At 42.7% G+C, this 12,858-nt stretch overlaps 1 protein-coding gene across 4 annotated transcripts in view; it reads left to right on the plus strand.

Moving 5' to 3' along the window:
* Positions 1 to 12,858, plus strand: part of LOC144691408 (succinate--CoA ligase [ADP-forming] subunit beta, mitochondrial-like) — a 124,557-nt gene that overhangs the window by 30,065 nt on the left and 81,634 nt on the right. For all 4 annotated transcript variants that reach the window (XR_013579130.1, XM_078559471.1, XM_078559470.1 and 1 more), the window contains exon 3: positions 4,324 to 4,423. Coding sequence is in view for 3 of the 4 variants with exons in the window: in XM_078559471.1 (XP_078415597.1) it covers positions 4,324 to 4,423 (100 nt within the window). In the remaining variant the exon portion in view is untranslated. The remainder of the gene's footprint in view (positions 1 to 4,323; positions 4,424 to 12,858) is intronic.

A 12,858-nucleotide genomic window follows, 5' to 3' on the forward strand; every position in this document is an offset into this window, starting at 1 on the left:
TAACATAAATGTTTCATCCCAGGCAATATCGTGGTGAATCTCCTCTGCACCCTCTCCAGTGCAATCACATCCTTCCTTTAATGTGGTGACCAGAACTGCACACAGTACTCCAGCTATGGCCTCACCAAGGTTCTATACAACTCCAGCACGACCTCCCTACTTTTGTAATCTATGCCTCGATTGAAAAAGGCAAGTGTCCCATATGCCTTTTTCACCACCCCACTAACATGCCCTTCCACCTTCAGAGATCTATGGACACACACGCAAGGTCCCTTTGTTCCTCAGGACTTCCTAGTGTCATGTCGTTCATTGAATACTTCCTTGTCAAATTACTCCTTCCAAAGTGTATCACCTCACATTTTTCAAGGTTAAATGCTATCTGCCACTTATCTGCCCATTTGACCATCCCGTCTATATCTTCCTGTAGCTCAAGACACTTAATCTCACTGTTAACCACCCGGCCAGTCTTTGTGTCATCCGCAAACTTAATAACCCTACCCCCAACATAGTCATCTATGTCATTTATATAAATGTGAATAATAGGGGACCCAGCACAGATCCCTGTGGTACGCCACTGGACACTGGCTTCCAGTCACTAAAGCATCCTTCTGTCATCACCCTCTGTCTCCTACAACTAAGCCAATTTTGAATCCACCTTATCAAATTACCCTGTATCTCATGTGCATTTGCCTTCTTTATAAGTCTCCCATGTGGGACCTTGTCAAAGGCTTTGCTGAAATACATATAAACTACATCAACTGCACTACCCTCATCTACACACCTGGTCACCTCCTCAAAAAATTCAATCAAGTTTGTTAGGCATGACCTCCCTCTGACAAAGCCATGCTGACTATCCCTGATCAAACCTTGCCTCTCCAAGTGGAGATAGATTCTCTCCTTCAGAATTTTCTCCAATAGTTTCCCTACCACTGACGCGAGACTCACTGGTCTGTAGTTCCCTGGCTTATCTCTACAACCCTTCTTAAATAGCAGAACCACATTAGCTGTTCTCCAGTCCTCCGTCACCTCCCCTGTGGCCAGAGAGGAATTAAAAATTTGGGTCAGAGCCCCTGTGATCTCCTCCCTTGCCTCCCTTAGCAGTCTGGGACACAAATCATCCGGACCTGGAGATTTGTCCACTTTTAAGCCTGCCAACACCTCCAATACCTTGTCGCTCCCTATATCAATTTGCTCAAGAACCTCACAGTCTCTCTCCCCGAGTTTGATACCTTCATCCTCATTTTCTTGGGTGAAGACGGATGTGAAATATTCGTTCAACACTCTACCGATGTCCTCTGGCTCCACCCATAGAGTGCCCCCTTGGTCCCTAATGGGCTCTACTCTTTCCCAGGTTATCCTCTTCCCATTGATATACTTATCGAATATCTTGGAATTTTCCCTACTTTTACCAGCCAGAGCTTTCTCATGTCCCCTTTTTGCTCTCCGAATTGCTTTCTTAAGCTCCACCCTGCACTTCCTGTACTCCACTAATGCCTCTGCTGATTTGCTTCCCTTGTACCTGCTAGAAGCCTCTCTTTTCCTTCTCATTGTATCCTGAATATCTCTGGTCATCCATGGTTCTCTGGGCTTGTTACTTCTTCCTATCATCCTAGAGGGAACACGTTAAGCATGTACCCTCCCCATTTCCTTTTTGAACACCCCCCACTGTTTTTCTGTAGATTTCCCCACAAGTAGTGTTCCCAGTCTACCTTGGCCAGATCCTGCCTTATTTTACTAAAATCCACTCTCCCCAAATCCAAAACATTTTTTTGCAACTTGTCTATTTCTTTTTCCATAACAAGCTTAAATTGTACCATATTGTGGTCGCTATCACTAAAATGCTCCCCCACCATCACCTCAGCCACCTGTCCAGCTTCATTCCCCAGAATTAGGTCCAGCACTGCGCCGTCCCTTGTTGGACCCCCTACATATTGACCTAAAAATTCTCCTGTACACATTTCAAGAAATGCACTCCATCCAAGCCCTTAACACTATGTCTATCCCAATTAATGTTGGGAAAGTTGAAATCACTTAATATAATTACCCTATTGTTATTGTTTTTACACACCTCTGCAAATTGTGCACATATTTGCTCCTCAATTTCCCACTGACTATCTGGGGGTCTATAATAAACACCTAACAATGTGGCTGCCCCTTTTTTATTCCTAAGCTGTACCCACAAAGCCTCTACCTCACTGAAATTAATATTTCTTTGGTTAAGTATTCTTGAATTTGTTTGTTCTTTGTCCTTTTCCAGAACTATTCTGAACCTGATGGTATTATAATCACTCCCCCAAATGCTTTCCCACTGAAATATGCACTACTTGCCGCCTTCTTGCCCCCCAGGATTACAACTTTTTACTTCACTTATCATTTTTCTTGTGCACTCCCTATATTTCTCCCTAACTGCTTCTTATTCCAACTTCATACTCATTCCCTTCTCAGTCATTTTTTTCCCCCTTCCTGTCTGTGTCACTCTTGCATTCTTCTTTCTCCCTTATTACTCTGTCACAGAAGGTGGGTGGAGGTAATGTTCTTACCTCTGTACAAATGGACTAACAATGCACCTCAAACTAATAAATGGATTTCATTGAAGCTTGGTACGTAGAGTATGGCCCAAAGAAGAACTGATTAGTTTTTGGTGAAGATGTCGATTTATATCTGAATCCTAGAATTTTTGAACATAGCTGTTAACATTGGGGGATGGGGTAAATTGACATTTTTAAAAAAATGTTGATTGTTTTACAATGTTGTGGATTCTCACAGCTACTGTGATGGAATTTGTCACAGTTGTCAAAATGTGAGCAGAGTTTTCAGAGCAGATTGTTGGATGTGGATTAGCCTGAAGCCTCATCTCTGTGAGATGGACGCTTTTAATAAAATTATTTCTATTTCAGCCTTGTAGTTACAGAGCATCAACCAGGCAGGGAAAAAACCTTAAGGAGGAACTGTGTAATTATAATAACATTGGGTTAACACAGCATGGTGGAGGTATGCGCTCTACTGAGTGCCCTCTTTACTTGTTTCTCTTCTGCACCTCTCATTACATTTGACATTCCCTTTTACACCTTTTTGTTTCGTATTTCCTTTTCCCACTCTTTCCTTCTGTCTTTTCTCATTTTCTTTCTCCCTCTGTCTATCCTTTCCTCCCTCATTTCTCATTTCTCTTTCCTTATTCCCTCTCCTTACATTGTGTTTCTCCTTGTCTGTCATTTCCTTTTTCTCTTTTCCTCATTCTGTTCCTTGATCATCATCTTTTAATTTAACTCAGCTCTTACCCTCTCTAGTACACATAATTATTGCCTCCTTGTTCTCTCATTTTATTTTACCTTGTCTCTTCTTTCATTTCTCTCTCATTCATCTATCCTTGTCTTTAATTTTTTTTTCTTCCCATCTCTCGGATTTCACCTTTCTCTTGTTCCATCTGTCTTGCAGTTATCACCAGCAGTAACCCGAATAATTTCTTGCTCTCTCTTTCTAACGTGTTTTCAATTTCAATTGTGTTTTCACAATTGCATAAGTAACTCTATAATTGCAAATTGCCTCACATTTTTAGGATAAAAAACGTTTGAAGCCAACCTGCTTCTCTGACATGGGAGGGTTGGGTATAAATTGGGATTAGTACAAGAAAATGCTTTGTGAAAATGTTCTTGCTAAGGATGAATTAATATGAAATGCATAGATACAGACCAACTTCCCTTTGCAAGATTGTTTTATTTTAGAAGAGCGAACATGAGTATTTGTTTTGGGAGTTACTGTACAGTTGCCATAAAGTTTACATGAGAATAGATTGACGGGCTGGGATTGTTGGTATAATGTTTTACACGCTGGCAATCATGTGCTTGTTGGGAATTGGTGCAATTGGGTGACAGTTGCTCGAGACCATTTAGATATCAAGGTCTCTTTCTATGACTAGAGGTCGTTAAAGGGTAGAGTCATACCTTATGAAGAAGTTTGGGAGTATGGGGTGGTGTTGGGATGGTGTCTGGGTAATGTAGGCTTCCAAGAAAAGCTAGATTACCTTGTATCTCTGAAACTCCAAACTGATGTTGCTCGTGGACAGTACTGACTGGGTTATTTCACATACATGGTTGTACATGTGCTTGTGTCCATGTATTCCAAAAATACTACAACTCTGTGTCTGTATTTTGGTTTTAAAACTGAGAGGGAAGATGTAATGCAAGGTTTTTGTCCACTCTAGATGAATGAGCAGTGCATATTTTGACAGGTGTTAGCACTCTGTGCTGAGCAGGTAAGTAGATTATAAACACTGGAAAACTGTTTGAGGCCTACACAGTATAACATTTTTGTTCTGCACTACAGGTTCAAAGGACCTTGTTGTAAAAGCACAAGTATTAGCAGGTGGCAGAGGAAAAGGGGTATTTGAAGGTGGTCTGAAAGGAGGAGTCAGAATTGTTTATTCGTAAGTATTGTAAAGTAAACCCACATTTTTAATTCCTCCCTAAAGCTTTATACAAGAGTTAGATGCCTGTAGCATCATCTGTGTTTCTTCCCACCATACATGCCACAAGTGCCATAAATGCTAGAGAAATGTTTGGACAAAATATTTTAAGTATGTAATTGAAAACAACAAAAGCAGGTATAAATCCATTTAACCAGTCTTGACTGTGTTTACCTTGAAGAGAGGTATTTTAAAATCTACCTAATTAAGATTTAGTCACATGGTAGCACAGAACTGAGCATTCTTGAAGAAAGGGACAAGCTGTCAAAGCATTTGGTCTTATACTCATCAGGTCAGATGCAAGTACACCAAGTTTCAAAGGGAACAACAATTTTTACAGCATGAGAAAAGGGTGCTGATTGGCTGGCAAGTGGACTCCGTATCTCCATGACAATGTCTGAGCCAATGCACTAGGGGCCAGTTATCCCCCAAGCTTTTGTTTAAATTCAAAAAAGACAAGCCGACTCAGGTCGAGATGTTGCCACCGGGAAATGCACCAGGGAACTGTTATGGGACAAAAGTCACTAGGAGTCTGGATTAAGCTGAAGTCAGAAAGTCTTTATTACAAGTGTGCAAGGGAGACTCTTCAACGAAAAGAAGTCTCTTGAAAATTTTCAGTTACAACAGATCCTTTTAAACAGCAATTTGAGGAGGATGTGTCCCTTTGTATGACTGTACTTGTGTTCCTTTGTGTGATCACATTTGTCCGGCACACATTCAGAGGGAAAAACATCAGTCCCTCCTGTTGGACCTTGGACAGATTCTATCTGATTCAGGTAAGCATAATCTATTAGTAGAATCCAGGGATCCTACTGGACTCCTGTGGGCATCAATTAATGATTTAAAATTCACTTACAGCTTTGTCAGTCATCCTATTGATGTCTGGCTAGGCTCGGAATATGGTGAGTCGAATTGTATACTATAAATGCTGTCTGGTTTCCCTTTTCTGGACATGGTTTTGGGAAGGCTGACAACCGAGATGCATCCCCGTCTGGACATCATTATCATCTGCACAGCTTGCACATTAATTTTTGGTAACACATACTGATGATCAGAATGAGTACTGAGGCAGCTGTTCTGCTTATTTCCCACAAATTGTATTGCACACGGCCAGCTGCATCACTGGCACTGGCTGAATTCCCCAATACCTTAGCAGTTTCCTTGGTTAGGTTCATCTGCACCCTTCCCTGTATGATGGCCTGCTGACTCCGATCAACACGATCTATGACTATCCAAAGCCTTTTTGACTGCTTCTTGGGCTGACTTTCGTTCAGCTTATCATCCCATCAAGGGCCAAAAGCCATACGTGTTAGGGCCCTTCCTGTCAAGTGAAAGCCTCCCAAGGTGAATGAGTCCGCAACTTGGAGGCAGAACGTGTGATCATTGTACACACCAATCCTCCATAGAGGTAACTCTTCTAATTGGTTGGGTACACCACTGGGTTGAGGACTCCTGAACTGTCCTGAGAGCTCCCTTTATGGGCTCAACTGTAACCACTAACCATAGAACCATAGAAAAGTTACGATGTAGAAAGATGCTATTCAGCCCATCGTATCTGCGCCGGCCAAAAGGGAAAAAAGAAACTAGCCGCTTATTTTAATCCCACTTTCCAGCACCTGGCCTGTAGCCTTGCAGGTTACAGCATTTCAGATGAGTTGAGCATTTCAGCCTCAACGACCAACTTAGGCAGTAAATTCCAGATGCCCGCCACTCTCTGGGCGAAAAAGTTTTTCCTCATGTCCCCTCTAATCCTTTTATCAATTACCTTAAATCTATGCCCCCTGGTAATTGACCCCTCAGCTAGGGGAAGGAACTCTTTTCTGTCTACCCTATCTGGGCCCATCATAATGCAGAAATGCCATCTATAGGTCTTAAAGTGTTGCATGTGCACACTATGTAATGTAATGTTGTGATTCGGTACAATACTCATCCGTGGTCATGGGCAAGATCATCTGTCCCATTCACCATATATCCATATGATACTACCCTATACACCCATCCATCTTGGACCACCCCAAAGATTCAACTTTATATGCTCCCAAATGTGTCATTCTTAGTGCCTTGTGGCATTATCAATAAAAATTTGGGTGTACCATTCTCCCTGCTGCTAGTTGGCCAAGTCACCAATAGTTCTCTCTTTCCTGTTTCCAGGTTAATCAAACCATGGGTGGCAAGGGAAAGTGCTAAAAGCTTACAATTTGTTGTCCAGGGGGCCATATATGCACTTACAGCTGTGGAGTTACAGGAGAGTGGTTACGAAGAGGATTGATCTTGCTGGTGGGGGGGGTAAGTGGGTGGGCGGGTGGGGAATTAAATGCAACTGGGTTGAGGACACTAACTTCTCAGTGTGCTTGTCTGAGCATGGTGCCGAATCGAATATCCTCAATATCCAAAATTATACATTGATAATTAAGTCTTGAGCCATTGGATTGTGAGCCAGTTGCATTTAATTTCCCCCTTTTCCCCCCACTCGAGTAACGTCAATCCTCTTCATAACCACTCTCCTTGTATCCTTGTAACTCCACATCTGTAAGTGCATATTCCACCCCTTGGGCAGCAAATTGTAAGCTTTAGCGCCTTCCCTTGCCACCCACGAGGCATAATCATTGATATTTGAAACACCCATGAATTTAGGACCAAGTTAGCACTGCTGAGCAGGCTCCCAACATCCCCAAGTATACTCCGCTTTTTCCTCCCACCATGGGTTATCTGATTCATATAGTCACTGATCAACTGCTGCAAGTTACGCTCAGCCCAGACAATTAACTCAAATGGTTACTGCAGCTGGTTAGCCTTCAATGCAGGGCCACTATACTCAAATTATAGGCCACTTCTAATGAGAACATAGTAACATCATGTAATAACAATTTTGGGTTTTCTATCCTTATGCCATCATTGGGAGGCGACACAGTGACTGGACATTTCATTGGCGTCTGATTACCACATGTTGTTAGATTAAAGCATCTTGCATCAGTACAACCTAACCAGTTAATAACATCAGTACACAATTCTTGGCGATATTGTCCCTCAAGTCCCGGCTCCCCGACAAACGGGGGCAAATTGGTCCACCCTGAGGAGATTTTTATGCTTCCTCTGGCATCCTTACTTATCATATACAGTCTCTTCCTGTTACTCAGAGTCAAGGTTTGTCCTCACGAATAGGTGAATTCCCATTTGCCCACCCTGGTGCCCTTCCCATATACTGTTGTGACAGTCAGGTCTCCCTTCGTCTCATTGCTAGCCTTTAGGTGGGGATATGATCCCAAATCCTTCTCGAGAGCCAGCATGTAGTCATCCCCTTGTGAGGTAAAAGATCACCCATTCGGTGTGGATTTTTTTTCCCAGCGATCTGACAGGTCCTGTGAGCATTCAGGGTTAGTTAATCGGTAGTTCAATCCTGGTGTTGGCATACTCCAGGATTTGTTTATTTTCAGTATCTTGGTTTTGTCAGATTCTGTCAACATGTCATTTATCCATGCATTACCCCCCTCCGCATCCTTTTCCACGCTATGGGTGGAATCATCCCAGATTTGCATTAAGTGCAGTTGCAGGCGGGTAAACGATGTTTTACCCGCAGGCCTCAGTGGCAGCCTTTCACACTGTATTGTCCCAAACCCACCGTATTAATTATACATTCCTGGGAAACACGCCATTTCCATGGCAGGTGGGCTCTCATTCGCCCACCACGTCATCATCCCGCCGCTTCATCACGCTGGGCGCCATATTTAAAGTGCAGCCACATGCACGCCTCTCAGTGCTTCCAGCCCACAACTGCTGCAAAGAAGACATGGCCCTGAAAGGCAAAAAGACTTCAGCCCCCAGGCTCAGTGATGCATCCCTCGAGCGCCTTTTGGTCGTAGTGGAGGCTCGCCGGGATGTCCTGTACCCCTGCTCTGGCCGCAGGATTGGCAGCAATCTCACTAATCAGGCTTGGGAGGCGGTGGCAGTGGTGGTCAGCGCCAACACCCTGAAAAGGAGGACAGCCATCCAGTACCACAAGACGATTAATGATCTCTTTCGTTCCGCCGGGGTAAGTCACTCTTCTCATCACTCTCAACTCTCTCACTCACAAACCCACACATCTACAGGACCCTCACAACACTGCCAGCTCAAGGGACGTCACCATTCACTCTCTTGCGCACACCTTCATTGTCCTCATCCCATCCATAGGACCACTCATCACCCACACATGCCAGGCATACTTATCATCTGGCCTGGCAGGCATCCTGCTTACACTCTCTCCATCTCTACTTATGCAGGACAAGCTGGCAATCAAGAGTGAGAGGTTGCTTACCGATGGAGGAATGTCTGACATCTAGGCCCTCATGGATTTTGAAAACAGAGTCAGTCTGGCTGGTGAAGATCTGGACTGTTTCTGTGCTGACGGTGCTCTACTAAGTCAGGATCCAGCAGTGCAACATCCATCAGACAACCATGCTCTGACCTGTTTCACAGGCCATTGCCATGCACTAAATATCCGTCCTTGCTTTCATAGGCACATCTGCCAAACAGACGATGGCATCCACGAACCAGGAGCTCCAATTAAGCCCTGAAGAAACCTCTGAAGAGGAATCTGAAGGCAGTCTCCTTGAAGTCCCGTTACAGCACTCACCCACACCGCCCACCAGCGCAGAGACACACACTTCGGTGGGACTTAGCTTTAGAGTAGCCCAGGGATCACAATCTTGTGAGCACATCACATTTTCTGATCCACTGCAGGCAGCGGCAAGGACTTCCCAGGTGTCCGGCACTCGGAGGACTGCTGGAGGCCAGAAATTTGCTGAGTCCGAGTCAGATGATGAGTCTCTGGACTTGGTCATGTCACAGCTGCTGGAGCTAGAGCTGCAAAGGCAAGCTTGGGAACACCAGGAAGGGATGTCCGCTGCACTCCTCAGATTGCAAGGCATGATGGAGCGCCAGCATGCCAACGCACCATGGTCAACAGTGGTAGGATGGTGGCTGTTATGGAGACCTTGGTCCAGGACATCACTCTTGCACTGTTGCGTGAGCTGAACTCCATCGCTGATGCCATAGTTGGCCTCCAACAGTGTGTACGTGAGAGGGATGCAGGGTAGCTTGATCTCACTCCAGCTTCTTCTTCTCCCCAAAGAGTCAGCTGGGCCCTTTGGCACATACTGCCTGGGATGCATGCAGGCGTCACTGTTAATGTGCACAGTGGGCACTTCCCATGCTGCTGCGATAGTCAGGAGGGTGATCATCGTCGCTGTTGTCCACCAGGCTGCCAATATTCCAGGGCTTACCTGAAACAAAATAATTTAGAAATCTGCTGCTGGCCCTCTTGTTGGCAGAAACAAAATGTGAGCCATGTGGTTTAATCTGTAAACAGTGTTTCCATCTATTTCCTCCTGGTATGTTCAAACACACATGGGTATCACTAGCCATTAGGACCGTGTAAGGCCCTGTCCAACTGTGTGCCAGTTCTGGTTTGTACAGCACTAACTTCACCATTACCCTGTCCCCTACCTCATGAAGCTTAGGTGGTTTAAGCTCAGGTCCCCGCCTATTCCTGTTGGCGGCGGCTCGTTGCTATTTCATTTCTGCTTTCTTACCTGGAGTTGCCTTGGTCAGAATCTATATGCGGGAACTCCCCACCTGCAGATCACCTTACTCAATGATATTCCTTATTCTTTTGTGGGATTGTTGTTAATTTCTGGGCTATTAGTATATAAGTGCATATAATTAGAACAACAGATTATGTATGGACTTAAAAGATTCCCCATCTCGCCCTTTTACCTATATCCATCTTGTGGATATATCTTAAGTATTAGTTCTTCTTAGCCTTCAATTGCCCAACTCAAAATTCCTTGTACTTTTAATTTTTCCCCCTCTGACCATTATCATCTTAGTTGTCTTAAAGTCAGTTTGTCCATGGAGTATGCGTCAGTGCTTTGATCATTTAGAAATGTTTCCTTATCATTTGGGCCATATTTACCAGTTCACATTACCTTGTTTGTCAAGTAGCTGAGCATGCCTGGGTAAGTTCTTCAGTGCAACTTCACTATGCAGTCCAGTATGTTAGTTACTTCACACGTTTTCCTATCTATTGGATTTTTTTCCCTGAAAGCTTTGATTGAAAAGCTCTCTTTCACCCATCATGTTTGATGGTAATCTTCTCAAAAGGTCAAAGGGGGTCTCTGTCTCAAGATCTTTGCTTATCCTCCCTTGCACAGTCCCAATGTCTCGGGTGGCCAGACTATCAAATACAGTTCTTTTAAAAGTTCATAGGCGAAGTCACAAATATCTCTGAGAAGGCTGTCAACTTAGTCTCGTGTACATTCTGATGAAAGGAAAATGTAGATCAATACCAAATTGATATATTCCATTGAACTACACCCAATTGCCATCTGGTGTTGTGTCCTTTTCCCATAACTGTATCTGCCACCCTCAATCACTTAGTCTTACTGTTTTACACATGTAATAGTTACCATCTAATCTTGTTCATGAGGCCTGGAGAAACTTTGCAGTCCAATAAAATATTCTCATAATGTCTTTAAAACAGAAATCAAACATTTCTATTTGATTCCAGACATTAACATGTTTTGCTTGTTTGTTCTTTATCTTAAATGGCATCTTAGTTTCCCAGAAGTAACTTGTTTCCCAGAAGTTATGCTGCACTTCTCACTTCTCAAAATTATCCCAAATTCAAATAAACAGTGTTGTTGGATGACAAGTTTTGTTAGTGTTCAATTTATCTCCTCCCAGAGCACATTTAATTTGTTTTGATACACAGAAAACACCTGGCCTGCTTTTCCAATAATTTTTTGAAAAATAAAATTTATTTATCCCCTTAAGCTTCAAGTAAGTCTTGTTTTAGCAGTTACCTGAACATAAAAAGCACAAAAGATCCATTCTGCTTGAGGTGGAATGGATTAATTCAGCAATTTAAAAGCTCAAGCAGCTGGCAGAAAGAGTTAACTCTGTTGCTTTAAAAGAGGGCAGAGCAAAGGTTCACAGAGGGACTGTCACTGCCCCTTGTTTTTTAAAAAAAACATCGAACAAAGGCACTGCCATGTGCTCTGGTTTCTTAAGCAAAGGAAAATCCTGAATCTTTTCAAGCTTGTGATATCTTTTAACTGTCTGAGTTGAAGAACTCAACTTTGCCAAATTTTTAGGTGGAATTCCAATTGTTTCATAACCTCAACGCTTTGTAAGACATTTCTCACCCAAGAATAATCCAACTCAGGATTAGTTGTTTCAAGATTCCAATTTACACTGTCAAATATTAAAACTACCCCGTTCTCAGATGTGTGAATTTGTATCATAATATGATTGAATTTTACACTCAGTTTGAGGGTGAGAAGAGTGGGTCCAAAATTAGTATTTTAAACTTAAATAAGGGCAATTATGAGGGCATGAAAGCAGAGCTAGCCAAAGGGAACTAGCAAATTAGGTTAACGGATAGGTCAATAGAGATGCAGTGACAGACATTTAAAGGATATTTCAGAATATACCGAACAGATACATTCCAACGAGAAAGAAAAATTCCAAGGGGAGGACCCACCATCCGTGGTTAACTAAAAATGTTAAAAATAGTATCAAAAGCATATAATTGTGCACGGATGGGTGACAGGTTAGAAGATTCGACACAACATAAAAAAAGCAAAGGATGATTAAACCATTGATAAGGAGTAAAAATTAAAGTACAAGAGAAAGCTAGCTAGAAATATAAAAACAGTAAAAGTTTCCATAGATATTTAAAAAAGAAAAGAGTTAACAAAGTGAGCTTTGGTCCTGTAGAAAGTGAGTCTGGGGAATTAATAATGGAAAATAAGGAGATGGCAGATTATTTGAACTTGTCTTTTGTATCAGTCTTCACTATAGAGGATACAAGTAACATTCCAGAAATAGCTGTAAATCAGGAAATGGAAGGGAGGGAGGAACTCAGGAAAATTACAATCACCAGGGAAAGGGTACTGAGAAAATTGTTGAAGCTGCAGACTGACAAGCCCCTGGGTCCTGATGGGCTTCATCGTAGGGTCTTCAAAGAAATGGCTAGTGAGATAGTTAATGCATTGATTTAATTTTCTAAAATTCTAGATTTGGAGAAGATTCCATCAGATTGGAAAATAGCAAATGTAACTCCTTTATTCCAAAAGGGAGATAGACAGAAAGCAAGAAACTACAGGCCAGTTACCTTAACATCTGTCATAGGGAAAATACTAGAAGCTATTATTAAAGGTGTTATGGCAGGGCACTTAGAAAAATTCAAGGTAATCAGGCAGAGATGGTTTTGTGAAAAGGAAATCATGTTTAACCAATTTATTGGAGTTATTTGAGGAAGTAATGTGCTGTCGATAAAGGGGGACTGCTAGATGCACTATACTGGGTGTAGGGGGTAACATATTGGCATGGTAGAAGATTGGCTAGCTAACAGA

The sequence above is a fragment of the Cetorhinus maximus genome, chromosome 16, assembly GCF_964194155.1.
Source record: "Cetorhinus maximus chromosome 16, sCetMax3.hap1.1, whole genome shotgun sequence".
In the NCBI taxonomy this organism is placed as follows: Eukaryota; Metazoa; Chordata; class Chondrichthyes; order Lamniformes; family Cetorhinidae; genus Cetorhinus; species Cetorhinus maximus.